The sequence below is a fragment of the Drosophila teissieri genome, chromosome 3R (assembly GCF_016746235.2).
Source record: "Drosophila teissieri strain GT53w chromosome 3R, Prin_Dtei_1.1, whole genome shotgun sequence".
Taxonomy (NCBI): Eukaryota; Metazoa; Arthropoda; class Insecta; order Diptera; family Drosophilidae; genus Drosophila; species Drosophila teissieri.
This window is the reverse complement of record NC_053032.1, coordinates 30,880,760-30,907,447: the sequence shown is the minus strand read 5'-3', so window position 1 is coordinate 30,907,447 and position 26,688 is coordinate 30,880,760. Positions and strand designations below refer to the sequence as shown.

General features: G+C 46.7%; 6 protein-coding genes and 1 non-coding gene across 8 annotated transcripts; 6 read left to right on the top strand and 1 right to left on the bottom strand.

Annotated features, from left to right (window-relative positions):
- The first annotated feature begins 2,289 nt into the window (after positions 1-2,289).
- LOC122622740 lies at positions 2,290-2,454 on the top strand. The gene has a single exon (XR_006326339.1). It is a non-coding gene; the product is annotated as a U1 spliceosomal RNA (small nuclear RNA).
- A 2,545-nt stretch (positions 2,455-4,999) lies between these two features.
- LOC122619930 (prosaposin) lies at positions 5,000-10,631 on the top strand. The gene is made up of 7 exons (XM_043797157.1): positions 5,000-5,190; positions 5,344-5,422; positions 7,208-7,490; positions 7,565-9,380; positions 9,450-9,922; positions 9,980-10,121; positions 10,180-10,631. The coding sequence occupies exons 1-7, from the start codon at positions 5,142-5,144 to the stop codon at positions 10,182-10,184; spliced, it is 2,847 nt and encodes a 948-aa protein (XP_043653092.1). The 5' UTR covers positions 5,000-5,141; the 3' UTR covers positions 10,185-10,631.
- A 63-nt stretch (positions 10,632-10,694) lies between these two features.
- LOC122619931 lies at positions 10,695-12,329 on the top strand. Its single transcript, XM_043797158.1, has 3 exons — positions 10,695-10,966; positions 11,022-11,110; positions 11,167-12,329. The coding sequence occupies exons 1-3, from the start codon at positions 10,695-10,697 to the stop codon at positions 11,976-11,978; spliced, it is 1,173 nt and encodes a 390-aa protein (XP_043653093.1). The 3' UTR covers positions 11,979-12,329.
- Positions 12,330-13,114: 785 nt separating this feature from the next.
- On the top strand, positions 13,115-16,988 carry LOC122620927 (mediator of RNA polymerase II transcription subunit 15). 2 transcript variants are annotated; one of them, XM_043798613.1, is made up of 6 exons: positions 13,115-13,317; positions 14,172-14,733; positions 14,810-14,919; positions 14,996-15,358; positions 15,479-15,916; positions 16,075-16,988. In XM_043798613.1, exons 2-6 carry the CDS (start codon positions 14,187-14,189, stop codon positions 16,348-16,350), a joined length of 1,734 nt encoding a protein of 577 aa, XP_043654548.1. In that variant the 5' UTR covers positions 13,115-13,317; positions 14,172-14,186; the 3' UTR covers positions 16,351-16,988. The 2 variants fall into 2 exon arrangements, with proteins under 2 accessions (XP_043654548.1, XP_043654547.1); XM_043798612.1 differs by lacking the exon at positions 16,075-16,988 and having other exon boundaries at positions 13,117-13,317; positions 15,470-15,607.
- An 833-nt stretch (positions 16,989-17,821) lies between these two features.
- LOC122620738 lies at positions 17,822-19,767 on the top strand. The gene has a single exon (XM_043798341.1). The coding sequence runs from the start codon at positions 17,905-17,907 to the stop codon at positions 19,120-19,122; it is 1,218 nt and encodes a 405-aa protein (XP_043654276.1). The 5' UTR covers positions 17,822-17,904; the 3' UTR covers positions 19,123-19,767.
- Positions 19,768-21,654: 1,887 nt separating this feature from the next.
- Positions 21,655-22,931, top strand: LOC122621601. The gene is made up of 3 exons (XM_043799517.1): positions 21,655-21,745; positions 21,809-22,054; positions 22,113-22,931. Exons 1-3 carry the CDS (start codon positions 21,728-21,730, stop codon positions 22,929-22,931), a joined length of 1,083 nt encoding a protein of 360 aa, XP_043655452.1. The 5' UTR covers positions 21,655-21,727.
- Positions 22,932-25,122: 2,191 nt separating this feature from the next.
- On the bottom strand, positions 25,123-26,485 carry LOC122621252 (pupal cuticle protein Edg-78E). Its single transcript, XM_043799064.1, has 3 exons — positions 26,338-26,485; positions 25,852-26,099; positions 25,123-25,795 (listed from the first exon to the last, which is right to left on the bottom strand). Exons 1-3 carry the CDS (start codon positions 26,347-26,349, stop codon positions 25,348-25,350), a joined length of 708 nt encoding a protein of 235 aa, XP_043654999.1. The 5' UTR covers positions 26,350-26,485; the 3' UTR covers positions 25,123-25,347.
- Positions 26,486-26,688: the final 203 nt, after the last annotated feature.

Genomic DNA, 26,688 nt, shown 5'->3' with positions numbered 1-26,688 from the left:
TGCCTAGATGACTGGGCCTTTCGACTGTTTATGGGACCTACAAATCGCTGCAGTTTGGATTACGATCTCATATGTGACGTTTGTGTACTTTTCAGCCTCCTAGGGCCTTTTCAATTTCAATTCGAATTCGATGGTTTGTCAATGCTGAAGAAAGCTGTGCCAAAAGGGAATACCTGTTTTCGAATGCAGATATTTGCGAAACGTGTTTCTATGCAAATTCGCGATGGTCCCAAAAGCCATTTATATTGAACTTGAACCAAATCTGTTCTTTTTTAATTAATCGCTTTAACATCACTAGTTTGAAATATTATGAAATTGCCAGTAGAACCTCTTCTTGCTGTGCTAAAACGCCAAACCAGCAGCTGTGAGTTTCGTATATCAGCAATTGAATGGGTTAGAGCAGTAAATCTTCGCCTCACCTGCCAACCTATTGATTCGCATATTTTCTTACTAAGCGCTTTTGTATCTCGCCCTTGTGCCTGAATTGCAAACTTCACGAGCTGAAAGATCTCATCAAACTCAGTCGGCGCAGAGGGGCGTTTGCTTGTCAACCCTTTTCGAAGTCTATTGAAAGTTATAGGATTGGATCGGAGGTTGAGTTCCGCCCAGACGTAGCCAGACAGCCTTGACTGGCTTTTTGCAAGAAGCTTGGCACTGGGATAAAGCCGCTCGATTCTACGATCGCCCATTAACTGCAGCTTCGGATCTCATTATAAGAGTGCAATTAAAAGCAGTGCTTTAACGCACTGTCATGTCCGCGAGTAGACACTTCATAATGGGAGCGTTTGATTCGAGGGTTTCAGACACCGCTTTCCGATTCTGATAGACTCACAACCTTCGCGAGTCAGAAGATTCTTTGATCATTAGCGATAGCTCGAGGTGGAGATCGAGATTTGAGATTGAGATCGAGATTCAGATCCGATTGTGTGTTAAATGTTAAATGTAACCCAAGGTTAGGAGGAAGTTTCCTTGTGTCCGTCACCAGCCAACAAACTCGTGCCCGTTCTTATTGATGAAGATCGAGTTGGAACCAGCGTAACTCGTTTTGGGTTCTTAGCTAACAATATTAATATTATTTCCCCGTCTGCGTTTCGTTTTGGGTTTCGTTTCTTTTTTCCACTTTGTAAACCAGGGAACCTGTTCTCATGGGACCCATAGAACCTTGTATTACTGATGCTTAACTAAAGACTTAAGAGGAGCTCCCAACCACTCCAGAGATTGTGACATAATCCCAGAAATAACATACCTTTTTTTTGGCACGGTCAATATATTATAGAACCGGACCTAAAGCCACCAATCTGGAATTCTAAACACACTTTTGCATATCAAAATAGGAAGCCTATGGAAGAGTTCAATCAAAAGGTCAGGCATTGTAACCAATTTCTATGAAAATCGATGTCGTCGCATTACAATCGACTTTATGGCTAAGAAGGCGAGTGATTACGAAACCCGGAGACTGAAGATAATGTCTAGGAAGTGGAAGAAACCGCCGAGCGACTCGTTCTTTAATTAAAGAAGAATTAACAGCTTCGCGGGGGAAAAAGCGCCAAGTCACTGCTCGCAACCACTTCTGTTTTCATTTAACCATTTTATCATCTAATTCTGCGTATTTCTGTTTACTTTATATACCAATGCAATTCCACAGAAGATTAGAGCATAACACACAGACCATCGCTCTTGGGAACTCAAGTAGCTCAGGGGCTTCCCCCTCGACGGCGGCTGTTGTGATGCTCTCTGTTTTGATGGTTTGCTACTGGACTATGGCGATGATAATTTGCCTACGTGCAGTCGATCCATGACTGATTTGCAGCGGATCCGGATCCGAATCCGAATCCAAATCCAAATCCGACTCCGATAGCCGAGCATCTCGCATGTCGCATGTCTGTGCTAATTGCTAATAGGCGGTGGGCATCGTGAATAACTCTATGCGGAGGGCTATTTTCAAGATCAAGGGCAGCAGTCGATGCGAGTGGTATTCATTCATCTTCCTGCTTGGTCAAGTTTTAAGAAGTGCAGGCAAACGAGAAAAGAAGGCTGCAAATAGATGACCATCATATCATTCTATGATATATCCTTAACGATAATATCCGATAAGTACTACTAATAGTGCATAATATGTTATTCAGCCTGCTTGCAACACTGTTGGCATTCATGAATATGTGATTTTTCTTTTACACATACAAGCGCAGAGTAAGCCATTCGGGGTAGTTTCTGTCCGGAATTCACTACAATTCCCAACAGGTTCTGGCAGTTTCCTCATGGAATCCCTACAGTCGAGCGGCGAAGAGCATACTTACCTGGCGTAGAGGTCAACCGTGATCACGAAGGCGGTTCCTCCGGAGTGAGACTTGGCCATTGCACGCCGGCTGAGTTGACCTCTGCGATTATTCCTAATGTGAATAACTCGTGCGTGCTATTTTTGGTAGCCGGGAATGGCGTTCGCGCCGTCCCGAACTTAATAATACATTTAAACAGTAGTCTTCTATGATTAAGTACTAAGTTAACATTAGAGTTGAAGAGCCATATACCTAGAAAATACTTAAAGTTGTACACTTCCTAATCAGGCTGCTTAATTTATTCAGATTTGAATAATAATGACATAATGACTAACGGTTGTTCACATTTCTACGTGAGTGTGCTGTTTATTCATTTCAATAAGCGTGTGCCAAACGTGTTTGGTTTTCAATAAACAAATCATGAGCGCAGTCTCACGCTAAGCAGTTCAATGGGTCAAAGTTTCCGAGGTTTAATGCTTCTAGCTGGCTTACTTCTGCCATCTGTATATCACTATCTCAGTGTATCTGCCAAATCCAAGCCTGAACTTGATCTGGATGCTGGACGGATGGACTACGTGCGGAAGATGAGAAGAAGTCGAGAAGCCTTCGCACACGGAGTCAGTTATAAAAGAGTTGTAGATCTTAACTATAAGTTCAACTGTTTCTGCTTTGTTATTGGCGGGGTGTTTCGTTCGTTTATAGCCATTATAGACAGTATTTGAAGATTTGACTCACAAATTATGGCCAGCAGTTGTGGCTGAATTGATTAGCTCGCATTTGGCTTTGGCTTTGGCTGCGGCTAGCGGTCTTTTCGCCCCTCGATAAGGTCAAGTTCATTTCCGCATGGTGAGGCAGTGGCTACGTTCTCTGAACTCGAATACTTACTAAGCCAAAGTAACTGGAGTTTGGGACGGATTTCATTGGGGAAGGGAAAGGGAAATTGCCCAAGAGGTCAGCCCAAGTGGCCATAAAACAATTAGCCATTAGACGGGCCTTATGTGACGCACTCTGCAATCGCGGCAATTAGAGTTGCTAACAATCTCTCCGCGGGTCACGCAACAAAGTATCTCGGCCCTCGATTTTATCTGCCAGCGTGTGAACTGCCGCAAATTTCACTTTCGTGGATGCATTTCATTCTTTCCAAACTCGATTTTCAACCAAAATAGTTGGGAGCAAAGGAAAGGCGCACTTTGTACTTTATACTTTATACTTTGTACGGCTATAATTTTGGCTTTAATGCAAAGATCTGGCGAAGACAAAATTTATGAAAGACATTAAAAGCGTATAAAAGAGCAGAAAATTATCTCGCTCTTGAAACTCCAAAATGAAATGTTAGTCTAATGATTTACGGCCTTACTTACGCGTATAAGCGTGTTAATTGCTCGAATTTCCTTCACTGTTGAACTTGATTGTTCTTTGGCGGTCCACTCAATTGCCATAATATCAATCTGGCTGCCAGACTTCAAGTGTCAAGTGCAGTGTCTGGCTGCAATTAACCCATTACTACCCCAATAGTAACTGGCTTAGTACCACATAAACAAAATATTTGGTTCTGTAACCAATATCCCAGCCAGCTCTTAGCGGGTTAAGCTCCGCCAAAGAACCGAAATGCACGGCAGGCGTTGCAATCCACGGTCAACACGACAGGTTTCAGGTTTCCTTCTAAGCCCCTGAGCGGCCGAATCGTTGGTTTTGACACAGATATAGCCAAGTTATGGCCGTATTGGCCGGATCGGCCAATGCTTGCATTTGGCATTTCGTTGGCCAAACAAACTGGCAGCCACCAGGTGACCTCGACTTTCAATCGCCATGAGAATGTGTCTGGCATTCTTTTCGAGTGTAGTGTATCTTCAGTTGATTCTCACACAGATCTTGATACGCACCTCAAGCCGAGAATTACATGCCGATAGGCATCGCGAGAAAAATCTGTTTGAGTGAGATGCATTTTCCCCGCACATTTATGCCTGCGAGCTTTACATCAATTAACCCGCAATTACAATAGAATTTAATCATGTGCCTGCTAGCTGGTGGAGCTAGCCCACTCGCACAGTTGGCCAAAAGGGGGTTAAGCGATGGGGCTGGGCGAAAAGGGGCGTGGTAATAACCGCGCTAAGTTCAAGAACATCGCTGATGGTTATTGTCATAGTTTTGGCGCGGCAATATGTAATTAAATCTGCGGATTGCAATCGATTATAAATACGTTTTGAGGCATTTGCGGGTGGCGAAGGCTTTGCTTGGTTAGTGAGTTTGTAATTTAATAAATTGTTTCGAGCTTAGGAGCAATAATTTCAATTTTCTTCTATGAAATTGAAGTTATGTTATAATTTGAAGGATAATGTATGGTTTTTATACAACTACTGCTTACTTCAAGTACGTTAAATAGCTTGCAGATGTGTGAGCCAAAACTAATAGTTCCTTAACTTAACTATTCATTGGACCTTTTGAAGTTAAATGATTTGTTGAGCCCATTTTATGATGGCTTCTTCGGGGGGTTTTTATTTTTTTTATTGAAAGGCTTATTATTGTACTGCAGCTCTCTGTTATTAACATAGCTTGGTTCGAGTCCGCGCTGCGCCCTGTCGCTAAGTCTACATTGGGTTGGTCTTCTGCTAAAAGCATTATCCAAGTCTTGCTCCACAAGCACTGCCGAAAACTATCGTTAAGCTAAGTGACTGCCTGGTCACACTACTATATCGTAACGGTATATATTCGACGGAACAGACGGCGGTCACACTGCAGACAAATAAAAAATTTACCCAACTTCGTTGCAATTGCACTTCAGTCTTTCGCTCAGAAATAAACCCGTAACCGCAAATAGAAGACTAGCTCCGCCGACATTTAGCAAGTACAGTTAAAACCCGGAACATGGAGAGAGCAGGCCTTTTGGCCGTTTTGGCACTGTGCTGTGCCTTCGGTGAGTGCGAAGGCGAAGCGCAAAAGACGAAAAGCGACAACAAAAGGGAACCACAATAATAGTTTAGTCATAGCTTATTGCGTATTCGCACAGTGCACTCTGTTCCCCCTTTTGCTCAATCTTTCCCCTCTTTGTTTGTTTGGTTTCTTGCAGGCGCATTCGCCGCTGCCACGCCCCTTTTGGGCTCCAGCAAGTGCACCTGGGGACCATCCTACTGGTGCGGAAACTTCAGGTGAGTGCGGAAAAGCGGGTGGTGCAATAGGAAACGGGGAAAAGCGCATAAATCGCTTGGTCATCAAACACTGCAAAAGTTCTCGAAGGCGAATGGTCAACCTCTTTTCACCCCTCTCCATGTCGCGATTTTAATTTTCCGCCTACTCGTTCATTGTTTGCAGTGGAGGCTCTTTTGTTTTTGTTCTCTGCCGATAAGACTATCACTCGCATCGAATCACTTTGCTCCATATAGCTCTATTCTTTGATAACCCCTGTTATTGCAAACTTAACACTAGTGCCGCTCTAATTGCGTCCCCTTTTTGCCAGCGTATTGTGCTCATTCGTGAACTTTTTAGATTCCATTCCATTTCATTTTTCAAGCGCCATTTTCTCTGAGTGCACTTTTCGCATTGCTCTCTGCTTGTATATCCTCCCATATTTCTGCATTTCCTTTGTCCTCACATTCGCTTTAAATCAAATTAACAGTACCGCCAGTCGAAACATTTTAGACGACAAAGTTAAGCGCTCGTTGGGTTCAAAACTTAAACGAGGCGATTATTAACATGAGTAATCCCAAAAAACAGTTGATTCTGAAACAGCTCCCTTTCCCTTTCTGCGTTCCCCGCCAAACAAACCACATGATTGCTTTATTTATCATTGTTAATGTGCTGCAAGCGGCAACAGTTGTTCCTTATCAACGGATTCTGACTAATCCCTCTGTAGTATGATGACTACAGGGCAACATCCATAAGGGCAACCCAATAAATACATAAAACACTCACAGTGACTCCTAAGCTCTACTCCACTCTACTACTCTACTCATTCCTCAATGGAATGATATTTCAATGCGGCCATGTAGGATCCATTTACAGAAGCTATACTGTACCAAGATCAACTTACAATCAACCTTTACTTAGACTGCATCATTAATAAAGTAAAAGCAATCAATAGGCAACTGAAAACATTTGTAAAGCACCCACCGCTTTTCGCTGGTCGTAATTCCTTTGTTTATTGATTGATTTATTTTTAACTGGCCAGGAAAATCCGCCATTTCTGGCTCTTAACCGTTTCTTTGTTTCTCAATTAACGGCGAAAAATTGCAGAGCCTCAAAAATTAAAAACGTCGCCATTGCTGCTGAAAAGTCAAAAAACAATATCTGTGAATGCGCAGCCAAGTGAATAATATATACATTTATGTGGATACGTCCAGATATATCATGCATACATATATACTGTTTATTTCCGTGCTTATCAGTGCTGTTTTTTTTTGCTTTTAGACGCTTTTGTTTGGTATACCTGATGTATCCACCACAAACGTCTCTTCATGTTAATAGAAATTAGCACTTTCTGTTTGAATCAGACAAATCGATTTATAATAAGTAAATATAAGAGTTACTTTCCATCAAGGTGGGTAAAATGCTCTTATAGTATCAGAGTTTCAAAAGCTATTTAAGAAGTCTTTATCAAAATGGGAAGGTATATGCTTTGATTTGTTCACCATAAGTGATATGTGTGTTTGAAACTGACGTTGCTCATTACTTCTTTGTATTCACTAAATCCCAACATAATCATGTGAGCTGCGGGTGCATTCTTAAAGAGAATAGGGCTACTCCCTTTTTAGTGGACTCTGGTCTTTGCTGACTCGTCGATTCCGACTTGGCCACTCGATTACGAATGCGGGTCATTTGATCCGAACGGCGGCATTCCGCACAATCAGCTTACAATCCAACAGTGGTGCTCATTCTTATGGGTTTATCTTAACAACGAAGAGAGTTTGCTAACTTTGTATCTGTTTCCTTTGCAGCAACTCCAAGGAATGTCGTGCCACCCGCCATTGTATCCAAACCGTTTGGGAGACCCAACAGGTGCCCGTGGACACGGACTCCATCTGCAAGATATGCAAGGACATGGTTACTCAAGCCCGCGACCAGCTGAAGAGCAACGAGACAGAGGAGGAACTGAAGGAGGTATTCGAGGGCTCCTGCAAGCTGATTCCGATCAAGCCGATCCAGAAGGAGTGCATCAAGGTGGCCGATGACTTCCTGCCCGAGTTGGTCGAGGCCCTGGCCTCCCAAATGAATCCCGATGTGAGTTTTCACCTCCACAACACTTCCTCTTCATCCTCTTATTAATGTTAAAAATGTTCCCCTTCAATCTTTAGCAAGTTTGCTCTGTGGCCGGACTTTGCAACAGTGCTCGCATCGATGAAATGTTCATGAACGGCATTCAGGCGGGCCTTGATGGAACCGTCCAGGATGAGGATGAGAGCTCCGAGGAGACCGAGTTGGTCACGCAGCCCAATCAACTTTCCTGCGGCAACTGCAACCTGCTTTCCCGCCTGATGCACTCGAAATTCGCGGCCACCGATCGCGATGACATGGTGGAAACGATGCTTCATATGTGCGGATCGCTTTCCAGTTTTTCAGATGCCTGTGCCAACATCGTACTCACCTATTTCAATGATATCTACGACCATGTCAGCAAGCACTTGACCACGGATGCTGTGTGCCATGTGTCCGGAGTGTGTGCCTCCAGATATCACCAGCATGAGGAGGATAAGCAACCGCAAGAAGCCCTGGTTGCTTTGGATGCCGGCGATGATATTCCCTGCGAACTGTGCGAGCAACTGGTGAAGCATCTGCGCGACGTCTTGGTGGCAAACACCACGGAAACCGAGTTCAAGCAAGTTATGGAAGGATTCTGCAAGCAGTCAAAGGGATTCAAAGACGAGTGCCTTAGCATTGTCGACCAGTACTACCATGTGATCTATGAGACTCTAGTGAACAAGTTGGATGCCAATGGAGCCTGCTGCATGATCGGCATTTGCCAGAAGAACTCCGCCTCCTCGATGAAGGATGTCCCCATTATGCCGCTGCTGCCTGTTATTGAGCCGGCTCAGGTGAAGATCACCATTGAGAAGCTGGAGAAGCACGAGAAGAAGCAACTGGGCGCCAGTGAGCCGCAGTTCAGCCAGCAAGAGATCCTGGACATGCAGCTGCCCATTGATCACCTTATGGGCGCAGCTAATCCCGGAGCACTGGTCGAGGGTGGGGAGCTGTGCACCCTCTGTGAGTACATGCTGCACTTCATTCAGGAGACTCTGGCCACCCCGTCCACGGATGACGAGATCAAGCACACCGTGGAGAACATCTGCACCAAACTGCCAGCGGGAGTTGCCGGTCAATGCAGAAACTTTGTGGAGATGTATGGTGATGCTGTGATTGCTCTGCTCGTCCAAGGACTGAATCCCCGTGACGTGTGCCCCCTTATGCAGATGTGCCCGAAGAATCTGCCCAAGAAGGACGACGTCGAAGTGTTCAATCCCCTGCCAGCCAGCGATGAACAGGATACCCCTACTTGCTCTCTATGCCTCTTTGCCGTTGAGCAGGCCCAGATGAAGATCCGCGACAATAAGTCCAAGGATAACATCAAGAAGGTCCTAGATGGCCTTTGTACCCATCTGCCCAACGAACTGAAGGACGAGTGCGTTGACTTCGTGAACACCTATTCCAATGAGCTGATCGACATGCTGATCACAGATTTCAAGCCGCAGGAGATCTGCGTGCAACTGAAGCTCTGCATGAAGAAAACTGACGCTCTCAGCGACATGGCCATTTCGCTGGGCGACGCTGTCGATGGTGAGGACAAGTCCAGCAGTGAGGAAATTAGCTTCAATGACATTGAGCTGCGCCCTCAGTTTGCCTTCGACCCCGAATTCAGTTCCGCACCCAACTGCCTGATCTGCGAGGAGTTGGTTAAGACCTTGGAGAAGCGCATGGGCAAGCACCCCACCAGGGACAGCATCAAGCAAATCCTGGAAGAGTCTTGCGACCGGATGAGGAAGCCACTGAACGGCAAATGCCACAAGGTAATCGACAAGTACGGCGATAAGATCGCCGATCTGCTGCTGAAGGAAATGGATCCCAAGCTTATCTGCGCAGAGTTGGGAATGTGCGTCCTGGCTGATCTGGATGATCGTGAGTATTTGGTTCCAGCGCTACGATATGTACTGATTTTTACTAATGAATTATATTTCTGTAATACAGTCGAAGTTGATGAGGCCTTGAAGTACGACGTAATTGCTCTGCCGCATCAGGACAACAAGCTGTCTAGCATAAGGGATCCGCCTAGCTGCGCCCTTTGCGAGTTCATCATGACCAAGCTGGATTCCGATCTTAAGAATAAGACCGAACAGGACGCCATTAAGCGTGCGATTGAGTCAGTTTGCAGCCACCTGCCAGCCACGGTGCGCAAACAGTGCGACACCTTCGTCGATGGATATGCCTCGGCTGTGCTGAAATTGCTGAGCGACGTGCCGCCCAAGGAGGTGTGCCAGAAACTGCAGCTCTGCTTCAGCGTCGCCGTCACCGATGAGGTTGTGGAGTGTGGTGTGTGCCATGGAGTCACCCAGGCTCTTTTGCCCTTCCTGCAAGAGAAGAAGGATGACGAAACCGAAGTGACAGCCCTGCAGATGACATCGGTTGGATGCGAGAACTTGCCAGCCAAGTACTACAAGATTGTAAGTAACTTGAATTCGTAAATTTTACAAATACCTATAAGTTTGCTTGCATTGCAGTGCTCTGAGATGATCTCCATCTATGGCAATAGCATTAAGAACTTGGCCAAGCGTCCCTATATTGATCAGTCGCATATTTGCGCCGAGATTGGCAAGTGTTTCGATAGCGAGAAGTCTTCGCTGGCCTTTGCTAGAATTTCAGGTAAGCTAATGGTTGACGGACCCCAACAATACTTTCATTAATTTACTATCTTCCACAGCCTAAGTGATGCGTTGTGATGTGCGAACAAGTCGCGAAGGATTAGAGGGAGTTGGGACCCGATCCCACGCTTTATATATGCATATACCTTTACATATATCTGTTTACATTCTATAACGATTTACTGTAAATGAAACATAATTACTTATTTTCGTTTCGTACCCCGGTTTTTGGCTCTAAATTTGTTAGGTAAATTTGTGATGAAACTGATTTTATAACGCACTCAAACACCGGCTGAAAAAGTAAAACTTAACTAAACTAACACTTACACTAAGCAGAACCCTAAACGTAATTTCAATATAAAAATTAGCGAAATCCACGAGCCGCAAACTTTGTATCGATATCCCCATCTGTCCGAAGTCAGTTGAGCAGTGTGTGTAGTTTAAGATATCAAGCAAAACTGTGTAAAATACGAACATTGATCTTATAAATCATAAAGAAAACTTAAACGAACCAAGTAGCACATTATTGAAAATTCCCAATTCCCCGTGGAGCAGTATATATTTTCTAGCTGATATGTTTGAGAACTCCCTGTTCCTCATCAAGCCGGACTATCTGCACAAGCGGCGTCCGGTGCTCTTGAAGTTGCTGGCCGAGGGCTTCCAGCTTCAGGGTAATCGAAGGATTGCCTTTTCGCCAGAAACCGCCGCCGAGTTCTATGCTGATTATGCCGATGAAAAGGGTTTCATGCTGGAGGTCATTCTGCTTTCGAAGGGTGTTTCCGAGGCGTTCATAGTTGCCAAGGAAAATGCAGTGCAGGAGCTGCTCAACATCATGATTTGTTATTTGTGAGTTTTCTTTCAAATGAAATGGTTAATTCTTTAGGTAAAATGTAACCTGTAGTGGCTCGGCATCGGACCTGGAACGCAATATCCATGTTACCAAGAACAGTTACAGTGTGGCCCGTGAGATAAACTTCATTTTTCCCAACTGTAAGTAGCACTTCAAAGATGCAAGAACTGAAAAATCATAGTCTGTAATTTTCCAGACATTCATGAGCCCCATCAAATGTTCGACCACAATAACTTCTGCAATAGGCCGATGCTGAAGCCGCTGCTCGAGGAGATCTACGACATAATGCAGAACCTGGACTGCAGCCAGGAGAACTGGAAGGTGCGTCTATCCGATTACCTGGTGCGCAGCAATCCAAAGATGCCGGAAATCAGCAACCAGTGCCAGCAGCGACCGGATGTGGCAATCCAGGACAAGTCGCAGCAGACCACCATGACCTATGCTCCGATGCCGAGTGCGAGGGGAGTGCAGCCGCGAGTCAAGAAGACCCAAAGCAGCAGTGCACCCTTGTCCACCACATCCCCGCACTCCTCCTTGCTGCTCTCGTCGTCTTCCTGTGTCACCTGTGGAGGCTTCGAGAGATCTGAGCCCTGTATTTCGGAACTGGATCTCAACAAGCGCGTGGAACCGCATGACGAGGAGCCCGTTTGTGTGGACGAGGAGATCCTGTGGAAGGAAGTCATTGTCTACGAGGAAATCCAACCGGAGGCGGAGGAGCAGGACTCCAAGGAGGATCTACACGACCTGGAGGAGGAACACGAAGGGGAGGATGGGAGCTCCGATGCGGAGTCAGACCGAAGTGTTCATGAGGCCCCACCGCCACCAGCTGAGGACGAGGAGTCTGAAGCGGGTGACACTGCTGCTGCGGAACCAGTTGAGGCTGCTCCCGCTCCGGAAGCAGAGCCACCTGCCCCAGAGGCTGCTCCTGCGCCTGAAGCCCCCCCAGTGGCCGAGGAACCTGCTCCGGCAGCAGAGGCACTCGCAGAGGAAGCTCCACCAGAGGAATAAGTTCGGTTTGCTGGTACACCTGTTGCCCCATCATTTGTTTGTAGAAGCATAGAAAAAATGGACTAAAATGCGCGCAATTTTTGCATCACCAGCCATTGCACCCAATTTTGCACCACCTTAAACTGGCAATTGCGCACTCGCAGAATTTTTGGAGGTGGGTTCAAAATGCTGGTCCTGCAGTTTTTTATTTGCCCCTAGAAAGTGCATCCCACACGGCAGCAAAATCAACAGGAGCAACAGCTTTTTTAGCCTCCAACTTGCCGCTGGCCAAATGGCAAAGTTTTTTCGCCCCTTTCAAGTGTCCAATGAAAAAAACGTTGAAATTAAAACAAACAATGAAATCAAATTAAATTTATGGGCCAACTTTCGGTGCAGAAGTGTGCGTTGCATGTGGCACACTTTTTCGCGGTGCAAAGTGCCCTGCACAGGCTGCAATTAACCCAATTAAGGAAAACAATAGATTTTGCCTGGATTATTTGGTTTCTGGCGATTTACTTAGATTAAAGGGGTGATCGAGATTTGGGTAGGATACCTTTAAAGACCGAGTATTACATAAGCTGCTTCGATAAGGCTAAAATCAAGTCGTATGTGATGACATATCTAAATTCTTAAACACATAAAGCTTCTTAGAACTGATCTGCTAAGAAATCTCAAGTTAATTCTTTTGATTCTCAGACTTTGTGTATGATTCAAAAAAATATATCCATCGCTGGTAATAAAAAATAAAATATATTGCATTACTATGTTCTTTACGTGATTTTAAATTTATATACTTTTTGAAACAATTTTCAATAGTCGCTTACCACTGTGCGTTGCCAGCAGTTATTGCTGCGAGTGTATGTGTGCGTTCGGAGAGAAGTGAGAGAGAAAAGAGAGAGAGCAAAAGCTCTCCCCGCTTGGACGCCGTGAGGTATGCAACGCTTTTCGCCTTGCGTAGCGTACCGCTTCCGATTTTTGTGGAAAAGGCAAAAGCAATTCGACAGTCGGTATCTGGCTGCCTTCGCTCTGCTCGCATCCTACATCCTACATCCGCATACGGCACAGGGCATACGACGTACGGCGTCCTGCGGCCTTCCGAAAATAACAAATAATTACTCAAAATAATAATAATTGAGGGGTGTGAGGGCGCAGAGCTTTTGAGTCGACGTCGAGTCAAAAAAGTGGCAGAGAAGTGAATCGGTTTCGGTTTCGGTTTCGCAATATACATACACAAACAATAGGCACTGGGAAGTAGACGACGGCGAATCCTTGGCGGCTCAGCATTTCCACCGAATTCGCGTCGAGGAAAAGCGGAAAATCGGAATAACAGCGACCATTCTCGTATTGATTTTCAAGTGTGGTAAGCGGAAAACGCCAGCGAATACGGAAAAACCCGAGAAAGTCCAGAGAAAAGCCCCACCAACTGGCAGTGAAAATGCATGTGGAAATGTCAATGGCCAGGCGCAAGAAAAGGGGCGGTGGTGTGTTAGGGAAGTGCTGTAAGGTGTCTAAAGCTGGCTCAGAAATCCCCTCGAAATGACCAAAAATAGAAAAGTGATATAGTGCAGTGTCGGTGGGAAAAGCGCAGAAACGGTGGGAAAACCCCCAAAACTCAAAGGTTGAGGCTAAATTATAGCGCGCTTGAAAATAAATCCGGGCAGACACGGAAAAGCCTCAAACCAACGGTGAACCCAAAAGTGAAAAAGCTGAAGAAGCAGAAGAGGAAGCCCGAAAAAACGGAAGAGGAAGAAGCGGCCGGCATACACACACAACCACAAGGGGGTGGCAATCCAGCAATCCAACAATCCGAAAGTTGGGCTGGGAAAAGCTCAAGTCACAAATTTTTGCGCAAGGGCAGGCCGAAGTGAATCGAGTCGAGTGCTTTTCCGCAAGGGGGTGGCTGCCGCAGTCGACGTCGCTGTTTCCGTCGCCGTCGCCGTTGACGCCAGCGAAATTTCGCAACACTCGCACAAGCACCCCCACAAATTACAGTTAGGGGTGGCATTGGCGATAAGACCTATGAAGAGACTAGCGGTGATTCGAATACCCTCGCAGATCTATGAACATGCCAGTGTAATGATCCAAAGTTAGAGGAGTTCAAAGACATTGACTTGATAGTAATACTAGATCTCTAGATTTATCTAGATTTATATTATTTTTTTAAACATTTCCTTCTTATCCCCATTCTAATCCCCATGTAATGTCTTTGCCCAGATCGGCGCCGTTAACATGGACAAGATGACGGTGGCCCAGAAGAACGCATATCTCGAGGCGCACATGGCGGTGCAGCAGCAGATGGCCCAGGCGGCCATCCAGTTCAAGCAGCAGCAGACGTCCCAGCAACAGAACTCCCCCACGGCCAACAACAACAACAACAGCCAGAACAACGGCAACATGCAGCAGCAACAGCAGCAGCAGCAGCAACAACAGCAGCAGCAACAGCAGCAGCAGCAACAACAGCAACAGCAGCACTACGCGGCCACCATCAAGGTGCCGCAGATCAGTTCCTCCAGCGTGGCAGCTGCGGCGGCGGGGGAGAGCACCTTCACAGTGCCGGACGACGGCATGGGGTTCGAGGGGGGAGTGCGGGTGCTGCAGAGCCTGGGCACCTGGTCGGCGGCCGAGCAACTGACCTACAACATACCCAAGCCCAACCTCATCCCCTTCACAGAGCCGTATGTCGAGGGGGGCTCCATGCACCCCGCCAGTCGACTCAAGGCGCTGCAACAGGTGCAACAGGCATCCTCGGGGGTGCGCAAGACGAATCCCTCAAAGTGTGAGTATCGGAAGTTTCCCAAAGTTCGAAATTCACCAGGCAATACTTTGAATCAATCAACTTTGCGTTCCTACAGCCACCAACAAGGCATTCGAGTGCACGGTCTGCGGCAAAGGACTCGCCCGCAAGGACAAGCTGACCATCCACATGCGCATCCACACCGGCGAGAAGCCCTATATTTGTGAAGTATAAGCTGCCCTCGAGCCCCGCACCACTCGCCGCAGTCAATATCTAATCCTCGCGCTCGAATCCTACATTTCAGGTTTGCAATAAGGCGTTCGCAAGGCGGGACAAGCTGGTGATCCACATGAACAAGTTCAAGCACGTGACGCCCACGAACATTGCGCCACTGGGAAAGCGATTGAACAACATGGTGAAGAAGAAGGAGCAGCCGGATCCGCCGCCGGAGGACAACAAGCAGAGCCTGGAGCTGCAGCTGCAGCAGCAGGCGGTCCAGGTGGCCGCCCAGAACATAATAGTGCAATCCGCTCAGGGAGCGCCGACGTCCATTCCTGGTATCATCATACCGCACCATCAGCAGCAGTTGTCCTGGACGTGCGAGCTGTGCGGCAGGATGTTCTCGAGTCGGGACGAGTGGTCCATTCACGCCAAGAGTCATCTGGAGGTGAGAAGATGTCGGTAGACACTCCTGGCGAAAGTTGAGCCAAGGAGAGAGTTGTGATATGTGTTGGAGTGGATTTAACCCTTACTCCTTTTCTTCCCCACTAAACTGTAGTATTGACAGCCGGAACGGCTAGTCGCAGAGTCAACAAAACCAGCAGCAGCGGCGGCAGGAGTCATTGCTAAGACCAGCAGCAGCAACAGCAACAACAGTCGCAACTACCAAATGGATGCTAATCAAAACCAAATTCAGATGGAGGCCCAAGCACGAAAGCAGAAGATAATCATTCAAAACCAGATGATACTCAATGCCAGCCACCAGCAGCAGCAGCCGCAGCAACATCCGCAACAGCAGCAGCACCAACAGCAACAGCAGCAGCAGCAGCAACACGTGGCACACGGAAAGAAGGCAGCCAGAAAACACCAGCAACATCTGCAGCAGCAACAGCAACAGCAGCAGCAGCAGCAACAGCAACAGCAGCAGCAGCAACAACAGACCAGTGCGCCTATGTACAATAACAATAGTAGTAGCAACCACAACGGCAACAACCAGAGCCAAGAAGTAACTACCTATTAACAGACCAAATGAACTGAAACCACAGCAACAACACTGAAACAGCCAACAGCAACATTGAACACCAACAAACTCACCGCATTCACTTTCCGCCGTATTCTGTATTCTGTTACCCTTCCGTTTACCCCCTTTCCCTTCGAATCCAGGTGTCGGTGCCGGTGTCGCACATCATTGCCAATTCGCCGACGGCCGCCACCTACATGCAGGCGCAGCTGAGCGAGCACGCCAGCAACATGCAGCACGGCATGCCCATTGTCACGTACAACGGGAACCAGTACTGCGTGATCACCCGGGCCCCGGATCTGGATGTGGAGGCGATGCAGAAGCCCCTGGACTATGGCCACGCCGCCGGAGGAGCCACCAACATAATAGTGATGTCGCCGATGCAACTGCTGCCTCCGCAGCAGCAGCAGCAGCAGTAAGCAGCAACAGCAACAGCAGCAGCAACATCAGCAGTAAGCAGCAGCATCGAAGAGAAAGGCTTACTGCCCAGCCTACCAGCTATAAATACGAATTGTAAATAAAGTCTTAAGCAGCCGAGAGCCACCCCAAGTATATGTTTAACAACACTACCCAGCAAGAGCAAAGTTTGTAAATGTCAGGTTATAATCCCCGTAACATAACATAAATATCCCCCCTCCCCCGCCCGTGTCAGCGAAACTCAACTCAACTCAAAATCAAACGTAGTCTAAGCAACCTAACATATCCCCCCGCAGAACGTATAGAAATAGTGCCCATCTACATAAGCAGCCGCCACACTGAGATATATATAGAAATGCCACTTCGACGCAGTTTCAGACCCTCCAACGTAGTATCCCCACATAGACCCGTATGCAAAACCGCGCGTGTATGATATATTGTATGTGTTTCTATGGCATTGTTTGTACATTAAGCTTATTACGTACTCCAATTACGTCTTCGACTAAAACGCAGCCTGGGCACCGCCCAGGCACCAAATGCAATGAATAATGGAAGCAAAAACAAAAGTAGCAGTAGTAGTGTCCATCAGCAAAGCTCCCCACACATCTCCCCACTCGATTCCAATGGCAAACCATGTAAAGATCAAGAGAAAATAAATTTAATTTAATTAAATAAAAACTTGTAGTATTCTTTGCAATGTTTATATAGCAGTTTTCCTACAGACGCAGAGCACTGAGCTCCTCTCAAGCTCAAGCCATGTGATATTACGTATACGCAGTGTCGGCCATACTGAGCATCATTCAAGTGACACGCACTTGCGGCCAAAAGTACGATTTGAAGCCATTAAAGCGACCAATAATTGGCAGCTGTTGTCGTTTATTATTCTTGGCTGGCTAACTTCGGCGGCATTCTGGCTTTTTGGTTCGAACGGACTGGCCAAAAGCGAAGTAAAAACCAAAACATTTGGTCAACGCTGAGCTCACGAAAAGCAACTTTTCGTTCCAAAAGTGAAAAATGCCGCGATTTGAGGTGACCTTAGATGGAAACTCGTCGCTGCCGCTGCGCAGTCGACGGCGCTGCCAACGTCCACGCTGCACTGGCGGCAAATAAATTGTTGCCTCGAAATGCTGTTTGTGTTTGTTGTTTATAAGACAAGTCACTCGAAGAGTTTGTATAAGAGGGTATCACGTATTTTCAAAAAGCTGGCGAGACTCTGAGCCCAAAACCTACATGGGAATATGGTGTATTTTCAATGGTTAGAGTATCTGATAGTTGAAGAACACAGAGCCCCTCGATTTTACTCACTTCTCGAGTTGTTTTTCGCAAGAATCGCAAATTAGTCTGGGCCCTGGTTGATCGCTGATCACCTGAGCAAACTCGAACTCGCAAACGAAAACGAACGCCTACGACAAATGACAACGCCGCTGGCGACGCCAACATCTCTGGCATTTAATGTGCTCTCGGCCTCCGCCGGATTCTTTTTGTGTCAGTCGGTGTGCGGATCAGTCTCCGATCAGTTGCGTTGACCACCAATCCGGCGAGGAGATTGGGCGATCATGCTGAACGGAAAATTCTACACGGGCCTGCCGCCCAAGATGGTGGAGCGCCAGGCGGCGAAGGTGTGCAATCGCCAGGAGTCGCACTTCTTCTGGCCAGACGATTCTCGAGCGGATTCTGCGCTGGAGACCCGCACAAAGAGGAGAAACAGCCAGCAGCTGGAGAGGCCTGTGGACAGGATTGCTTCCAATCAGAATGCAGCCGATGAAGTGGACACACGGCGAATGTTCCACAAGGAGTTTGCCAGCTCATCCATACAGTTCTACGACAATCTGCAGTCCAATCCTGGCAGCAAACCTTCCCTGGCAAGGGGCTTACGCAGGGAAATAACTCCAAAGCTAACTGAAGTGAGAGCCCAGGAATCGGATGGCAAAACTGAGAACACTGGCAGTCGTCGCCAGCAGGCTTACAGCTCCAAGATCCAGTTCTACGATTACGTGAACGAGGCGGACAATGTGACCCAAAACAATGCCAGGAGACCGCACATGGACTTCAATGACAAGCGCGAAGTGGAGCTGAATTCCAAGAACAGTCCCAAGCTGCAGGTCAAAAGAAATGTGCGCAGTTTCAGCGTCGATCTGGAGCCCAAGGTCACCAAGAAACCATTGAACGACAGTCCCGAGTGGCGGCGACCACGCCCACTGCCACTGCCCAAAAGGATACTCAAGCCAACGGCACAGGAGCAGGATGCCTACGACCAGGTGGAAAGTCGCGTGCGCAGATTGCAGCTAACCAGAAGTCCCGGCCTGCCCAAGAAGCATGTGACCTACAACGAGGAGGCTGCGGAGTACGCCTACTACGACGATCGGCAGGATCGGGAGGATTGGCAGGATCCCACCTACGAAAATCGCCCCCGTCAGCAGCCAAATATGCCGACAGGAAGTCGCCAGCAGCCGCAGCCATATCAACATCAACGCTCTTTTATGGAAACCAGTCGAATCAAGCCATTAAATAATAACAATAATTACGAGGCCCACGGCAGTGGTAGGAAAATCTTGCCAAAATCGCCACAAACCCAATCCGCGGTGGGGGGAAACACGCACACCAACGACGAGGATCCGCCCGTGCCCTCCGACCCCCGCAAACACCTGCGCAGCAGCCTCTGCTTCAGCGGCGACGCTCTGATGGTGGGCGGTACGCCGTCGCAGTCGCCGTCCGCTGCGCAGGCGCGGCGCAGCTCAGCGGGGCAGCGGGTGAGCGTGGGTCTGCCGGACTGAGAGCTCCAGTTCGCGTGTTTACTCAGTGCAGCCCTCAGGGAGAAAAGCTCTCTTTTGCGAAACCTAAAAGAAGTAACTCTAGCGGTGAATGTAGAAGAACTCAGTAAAATATGGTAGCCATTCTAAAATAATATTAAATTAAATTCAATTTGAAAATTTCATGAGAATGAACTAGTATTACAAATAGTTCTCTGTGTAGTAGCAACGTTTAGCAACAATCTGCATTGCTAATTGAAAGCTACCACTGAGAAGCAACACCAACAACATCTGCAGCACAACAGGCACATCAGCATCAGCAAGTTGATGCGACAGCAGCAGCTTTTCTAGGCACGGCAGCAACCCAACCATTTTTAGTTTTTACCTTTACGATCACCTACAAAACTTTGAATTCACCCACACTCATGAATGAATGAGTCGGCTTTTGTTGTTTCTGAGCGCTTGAATATACATACATAAACAAACCTTGATCTTGACTAATTTGTGAGCGATGCTGTTGTTGTGCACCACGAACATGTATTAATTTAGCTTTTAGAGCCAACGCAGAATAATCTATAATTATAATAATAGAGATATGCTAATAAACTGATACATATATAACCAAATACATTTCGAATGGGGAAAAATTTAACTAAGCCTTAAACCTACGATAGGCAGGGAAAATTATGGATTCAGATTTGAAACTAATAAAGAAACTTATAGCCAAACTGCGAGTGAAGTTCAAGTTGTTAGTACTGAAAGGTAATCAATCGAAAGCAGGCGCACATTGAACTTGGAAAGTGAGCATGGTAAATAAAAACCTATTGATACCTCAATTACCCTGATAGGCCTGTAATCCGAATCGAAATGTTATGAATTGATCTAATCGGAACATTAAAGAGCCGAACCAATGCAATTCAAGGCACCCTTTCGAGCGGCTTTCCTTTAGCGGCTCATTCAAATTCGCAGCAATTTGCTGGTCCGGCAATCAAGTCCGTTGCTCTGGGCAGCTCACCTGGCCAGCCCATTTCGGTGTCCATTCGCAGGTCCCTGCCCCTGGCTCCTTTCACAAAACTTTCAGAAAGCAAGAAAGAGCCATTTTGGCGGCATTGTTAGGCATTGTTAGGAGCCAGCGGAAATCAAGTTTAAGTCCAAGTGCCAGTTTAAATCGCAACTGGTCGGCTTTCCAGCCGTTTCACAAGGAAGCGGCAAATTATGCGAAGTTGCCACCAATTGTCACGCGTGTTGAACTTGAGCTTGACCTTGTCTTCGAAACGGGGCGTGGAACCACCAACCATTGTCCAGCCAGCAAATTGCAACAAGTGCGGCAATTATCCATCATATGCCAAGAGGCGGCATTAGTCGGGGATTTAATTAAGGCATCGCTTTAATTGCCGCCAATCTGCAAGCTGCAATCTGCAGCTGCCATGGGAACTCAGGATAGGATAGGCGTGCAAAATAATTGTGCAAATGAAGCGTGGTGAAATGTTACGCAAGCCCTGTCCATATCCACTGCCATTTCTTCAACCATTTCTCTGTCCATTTCCATTTCCACATCCACTTCCAGCAACTCGGGGACAAGACAAACTGCCTCCGCTCATGTACAACATACGTCCATGCGGCATACATCTTCCGCATTTCGATCGCGCATCCTGGCCGATAGAAAGTAGTCCAAGCGTGCCGGCAAAAAAGGCAAAAGAGGCGAAACAGGCCAAAAGCAGCGCCAGCTGGCTAACATTTCCTGGCTCGACTTGGCCCCGGCTGAACCTGAACTTCGGGCCAAAAGCGAGGAGCAGAAAAGTGCAGCGTTTATTGGGTAATACTCGTGCAAACCCGTTTGCCGCAATAGTGATTTAAAACAGTCGATAACTTAGCTGGTTCTTCTGCTTTTCAGTGGGTGGGTGGCTCGTGCCGGTCGACCTTATGCACATTACAAAATTGCTGGCTTTAACTGCGATAATAGTAGTTACAGGTGGATATATTACCATTTTCGGTAGCTGAACCTGTTAAGTGCTAAAGAAAATAGATTAAGCTGAAAGCCTTTTAAAAAGTTGTATGGTTAAACCCCAAATTGTAAGTTTACTACTATCGAGTAAAGGCATTTCTCTTGCCTATTAACTTTATTGTCGTACTTTTCGCATGTCTAATTTGCTTACTTTCCTATTAAGTCACAGACCACAACCTAAGCCCCTCCGCAGTTACAACTGCAGAGCAGTAAATGGCCATCGTTATGTGTAATTACGGCCATAAAGAAACATTTTATTTATGCCCCCTGCCCCCCATCCGATGGGTTGGCGCTCTATTTCCTAGTGGAAATGCAAATGATGCCTCACTTTGCGCGCGGCAAGCTCTTTTTTTACTCAATGTTGTGAGTGGCAAGTCCATGCGTGAAGCGGAGATTTCGATCTGCTACTGACTAGCTCACCTGGCAGGTTTCAATTGCGATTGCCATTGCAACAGCAAAGCAGCAAAACAGCAAAACATGTTGCAGCAGGTTCGAGGAAGCTGGCATAAAACTGTTGTGTCCGTTGGCCGAACTTTCAGTTTCGTTGGGGCCACGCTGGTGGTTAATACCGTTGCAGAGAGTTTTCACAAGAAGTAATCCCCCACAAAAAGGCCGCCACCCAAAATGAAAGTGTGCTGGAATGTAAGCCATTACACCCGCAATCGTAGACCCACAATTAAACTTACATGGATAATATCTCCGTAGTTCTTGGCTGCGGCGGTGCTGCTGGTGACGTCCACTTCGGGGCTGAGACCGCCGAGATCCTACTACCGGAGGAGCTACTTCAGCGCAGTGGGCTCAGGATCTGGCCACGGACCGGGCTCTCTGCCAGGACCCGTGAGAATAGGACCTGCTGGTTACCTGCGAGCGGATCTGCAAACAAACGAGAGCAAGCACCGGCCACTGAGCAAGAAGTATCCCAAGAAGAGCCACTACAGACCCTACGGATCGGTGAGTTGGTATAACTAATAGTTAATTATAAATAATAAAATGTTGCTCTGACATATAGCAAGAGGAAGAGGACTACTCCGGCGAACAACGCTTCAACTCCGCCGAATATTCGGGAGAGTCCTCCGTGCAGGACAGTCGGGAGTACACGATCGGCACCCAAATCCGCGTCCAGCATCCCATCACAGTGCCCAAGAAGTCCAGTTCCGGCTACCAGAAGCAGCCCAAGTACGTGACTGCCATTCCATACAAGGCATCTGGTTACGGATCCGACATTCACAAGCCCTCCGGTTACGGAGCCGATGTTCACATTGGCTCTGGAGAGGATGTAGGACCTCCTCCTAAGCGATCGAAGTGGACACCAGTGCAATACGATTCGGAAGCCGATCCCTTCCATCTGGTGCCACCTCCAAAGGCAACCGTCGCCTCCAGCAGCAATTCATACAGTGTTTATGAGCCGGAGCACGATGACTACGAGGTGGTCCCAGTGCCCCGACCAAAAAGCCACGATCGCTACAAGAGCGTGGCCTCCAAGAAACAGATTGAGGCCTACCTGGAGGATCAGCAGAAGCTGCTCGACGAGGCCATCAAGAATCAGCTCCTCAACAATCCCAAGCTGCAAAAGTTCTTCAAGGCGCAGGCGCAGGAGCAGGAGCGCGAATCCCGGCCAGACCTCGAGATCGAGGATTTTGAGGCCTATCCGCCCAACTTCTCGGGCCCGGGACACCTGCGCAACAAGTACATCGACCACCCATCTTCTCCGCCAAAGGGATCTCGATCCCGCCGGCGTCCTCCGGGCGGAGATCTTAACCGGCCACCCAAGACCATCATCAAGCCCAAAAGGAAATACCGATCCACAGCACTGGTCATCAATGTGTGATGAATCAATCACTGAGTCGTGACTTAATCGTTAATTTAAATATCGCTTATAAATACTTAGAGTAGCCTTGTTGTACAGCGTATTTTTAAGTAATAAAAGACCATTTACTTTAAATTCCATATCAATGTCTTTATTTGCCTCGGAAAATGGATGTGGATATGCAAAATAAAGACAAATAATTTAATTCTCTTTATTTATATTTTTTATTATCTATTATTAGAGTTAAACAAACTGCAATCATACTTAAAGAAAGAGTTAAACATAAATAGTTGAATATCTACCACTATGGTGGCGGTCTCTAGCGGTTTTTTAGAGAAGAATATATTACCGGTGCAAGTCACAGCTAAGTGTATGGTGTCTCGGCTATTTACCATTTTATGAGGAGAATTCGTCACCTAAGTGCATCCATTAGGAATCGCTGTTATTTTATATACTTATAAAAATAAGAGTAGATCACTTAACTCAATGCAAATAAGCTTTCAATTCAATGATGTTTTGAATCCCTCACTTTAATTAAATATATTAATTACTCATCATTTTAATTGGATGCTGGGCTCGTCACACCCACATCCCCATAAATGGAGCTCCACATTTCTCGACAAATTCTGGCGGCGCTTGCCAGTTTAAAAATAAACGCAGTCAATCACAAACTTGTGTTATTCATAAAAATAGACATATAAAGAACCCACTGAAGGCAACACACCCATGAGACACCTGTTCCGATGCCAGGCAAATTCTCGACTTTTACCTCTTTCGCAAATACGAACGAAAATCCGCAATTGAGCAAGCAAACTCAATCGATTGCGATTGCCGCAAAAGCGGGTGCACAAAGGCACGCGGAGAAGAAATCATAAAAAACAATAAGCTGCAAAAAACAAAACCGAATTGATTTTCTTAATTGACTGAGCAGTTTCAACAGAAGCCAGACCCCAAAGCCAGCCAAAGCAAAAATCCAAACTCCGAGCCGGACTCTCGAGTCCACAACAAATCTGACCTTGAAAGCTGAGCACTGAAAAGTGTTGCTAATATTGTTAATGTAATCGCTGTCGGTGGTGAAAAAGAATGCCAGCCAATGGATGTGGAAAGTACAGAGGGAAAAATGGTAATAGTACGTAACCTTGCTAAAAATGAAATCCCAGTAAAATGCTGATATTTAAAATATTTCAAAATGATGCTGCTAGTAACACATAGAATCATCAGAATTGATCAGAAGAAATATCACGATGAATAAAAAACATTTCTTATAATAAATAAGTCGATAGATTTTAAATGACATATCTTATTTAGTCATGTTTTAAATTAAATTATTAGTTCTGCAGTAAATATAGTTGTATAGTTGGAAACCAATAATAAAAAGTAGCAATTCGAACTAAGTTGCAAATTATAGCACACATATGTTGAGAACTCAACAGGTGAGAGGAAATGGCAAATTAGCTGGCATTCTCGAGTTCGATGGTGCATAAAATATGCAAAATATTTGGATGTAATTAAGTTGCACTAACGCAACTGGAGCCTGACGGTTCGCAATACCACTGGGCATTGATTTAGAGCCCCAATCCCATAATGAACCAGTGCCACCCCCACTTGGCACATGGTTTTCCGGCTTAGGCTGCAACACACAGCACACCGGGCTGATTTCATTTTCATTGGAATTTTGCACAATTGGCCAAGATTACTGTCAAATGAGCGAAACCCGTTTGAGGTCTTTCCTTGTTGGCCGCATAGAATCGTAACAGAAACTCGAAACTAGTTTTGCATGTACGAAAGTCGGTTGTGTAATGCCGCATTTAGTGGGCGTTCACCACCCGAGGTGTTTAGATAAATCTGCTGCAAATTAAAAAAGCCACAAATCGGCCACTGGCCGAAAAAACAAAAGACTGCAGGACACGAACTTGGTTTCCTTCTTATATTGCTTTTACACATTTACAGTACAAATTGCTGAGACGTCCCGAGGCCCAAATTACCATAGCTTCTAAATTAATTGTAAACCTTTTTCAACATCATCGAAGTTTATTGACTTCGCTTTTCTTGGGAAGACTTAAATGGAAAGTTTAAAGTTTAGGGGGAAATTCACAGAGAAAAAGGCCGGAGTTTCTTAAGTTTTTGTATATTTCAAAAGTATACAAATGATATTTTGAATATATATTTTGTAATTCAAGTCAGCAATACCCCTTGGGTAGCAGCGATTAATTTTCTCTGTGTAGGATTATAAATTAATAACAAACAGTACGCAAATAGGAAGTACGATACAATTGCTCTTAAACATATCACACGAGAGTTTGATGGAGTCAAGAAAAGAAGAAAAGAGTGCGGGTTCTAGTTGTGATAGGGCAAGTTGGAAACGAAAAGAGGGTCCCTAATGAGGAAGATGCATAATGTCTGAGTTGGGGTGGGGAGGGGGGGTGGCAGTGGGGGCTTAGACCTTGTTGAAGGAGTAGGTGAAGCCATCGGGCGTGCGGTTCAGGGACAGTTTTCCGGGAGGCGAGAAGCGGTGTGGGTTGGGGGTGGTGCTGGTGTAGTACTCCTGCTGGGGCTGTGGCTGCTGATACTGGGGCTGGTACTGCTGCTGCGGCTGCACGGGCTGCGGGTTGTAGGCGGGCTGGGGGGCAGGGCGGTACTGCGGCTGGGGGGCGGGCGCCTGGTAGCTCTGCTGGTTCTGGCCGAAGGAGGGATCGTTGTAGCGGGGATCGTAGGAGCCATCGTCTCCGTAGTCGTTGCTGCGGAACGTGGACTGCGGCTGGGGAGCGGCAGCCTGGTACTGCTGCTGCGGCTGGTACTGCTGCTGTGGCTGGTATCCCGCTGTGGGCACGGGCTGTGGTGGCGCAGGTGGTGCCTGGGGCAAGTGATCTCCGGAAGCTTGGAAGCTGAACACCAATACATTAGTACTAGTTTGGGAATTTGTCCTGCTTCATTTCCTTACCCATTTTTGCCAGCTGTGTAGGAAATAGTACGCCGCTGGCCCGTGGGATCCAGATAGCTGTATCTGCCATGACGTGTTCCATCCGCATCCGTCTCCTCCTTGAAGTTGATGCCATCCTCCTGCTCATAGGCAGCTCCGAACTTTCCGTCTCCGGAGAGATAACGCTGCTCACTGATGATGGCCGCCGTCTTGGGATCCTGACTGTAGTGCTGGCTGGAAGCCAGGGCCACCAAGGTGGTCAGTGCAAGCTGTTGAGAATTTAAATTCAATTATACAATCCTACGTTAATTCAGGCATTTAAGTGCTACTAATGCATTCATCTGAACCATTAACGTGATTATGGCTTTGATAGCTGATGCTTTCACTTTTTTTTATATAGAAGAAAATGCTGGTTTTAATTGACACTTTTGATCGATAGGTTGATTACTTTACTCTGAATAGCTCTTAAAAATGCTTTTAGAATAGCTTGAATAAAACACAACTCACAAATCTGAGCATTTTGGTGTGGGGAAGTTTGGATTATCCTTGTCAAGCGTAAACTGCACACAATTCTCTCTGCTTCTTGAGGGGGATTCACTCGCGCCTTTACGCTTACAAGTCGGCTAATTGGGAAATGGGACCGACGGCAACGGATTTGTGGAGTTAACTGCCTTCCGCAACAGCGCCGCCCAAGCTTTTTATAGTCCGAGCGGGAACCTTGGATCGCTGGATCGCCGATCGACTCCGCCTAGGCACTCCAAGCGGTGTAATTGTGTTGGTACTATTAACGTTAACAACAACGGCAAAAACAACGGCAACAACAAGTCGGCCAAGTCGGCGTAACAATAACAAGAATCG

Bases quoted from the DNA above. Each gene is read 5' to 3' on its own strand.
- LOC122619931 (XM_043797158.1), top strand. From the start codon at position 10,695: ATGTTTGAGAACTCCCTGTTCCTCATCAAGCCGGACTATCTGCACAAG. The intron at 10,967-11,021 runs GTGAGTTTTCTT...TGTAACCTGTAG, and splicing joins AACATCATGATTTGTTATTT to TGGCTCGGCATCGGACCTGG. The intron at 11,111-11,166 runs GTAAGTAGCACT...GTAATTTTCCAG, and splicing joins AAACTTCATTTTTCCCAACT to ACATTCATGAGCCCCATCAA.
- LOC122619930 (XM_043797157.1), top strand. From the start codon at position 5,142: ATGGAGAGAGCAGGCCTTTTGGCCGTTTTGGCACTGTGCTGTGCCTTC. The intron at 5,423-7,207 runs GTGAGTGCGGAA...TTTCCTTTGCAG, and splicing joins TACTGGTGCGGAAACTTCAG to CAACTCCAAGGAATGTCGTG. The intron at 9,381-9,449 runs GTGAGTATTTGG...TCTGTAATACAG, and splicing joins CCTGGCTGATCTGGATGATC to TCGAAGTTGATGAGGCCTTG.
- LOC122621252 (XM_043799064.1), bottom strand. The intron at 25,796-25,851 runs GTAAGGAAATGA...ATTGGTGTTCAG, and splicing joins TACACAGCTGGCAAAAATGG to CTTCCAAGCTTCCGGAGATC.
- LOC122621601 (XM_043799517.1), top strand. The intron at 22,055-22,112 runs GTGAGTTGGTAT...TCTGACATATAG, and splicing joins ACTACAGACCCTACGGATCG to CAAGAGGAAGAGGACTACTC.
- LOC122620927 (XM_043798613.1), top strand. From the start codon at position 14,187: ATGGACAAGATGACGGTGGCCCAGAAGAACGCATATCTCGAGGCGCAC. The intron at 14,734-14,809 runs GTGAGTATCGGA...GCGTTCCTACAG, and splicing joins CAAGACGAATCCCTCAAAGT to CCACCAACAAGGCATTCGAG. The intron at 14,920-14,995 runs GTATAAGCTGCC...CCTACATTTCAG, and splicing joins AGAAGCCCTATATTTGTGAA to GTTTGCAATAAGGCGTTCGC.
- LOC122620738 (XM_043798341.1), top strand. From the start codon at position 17,905: ATGCTGAACGGAAAATTCTACACGGGCCTGCCGCCCAAGATGGTGGAG.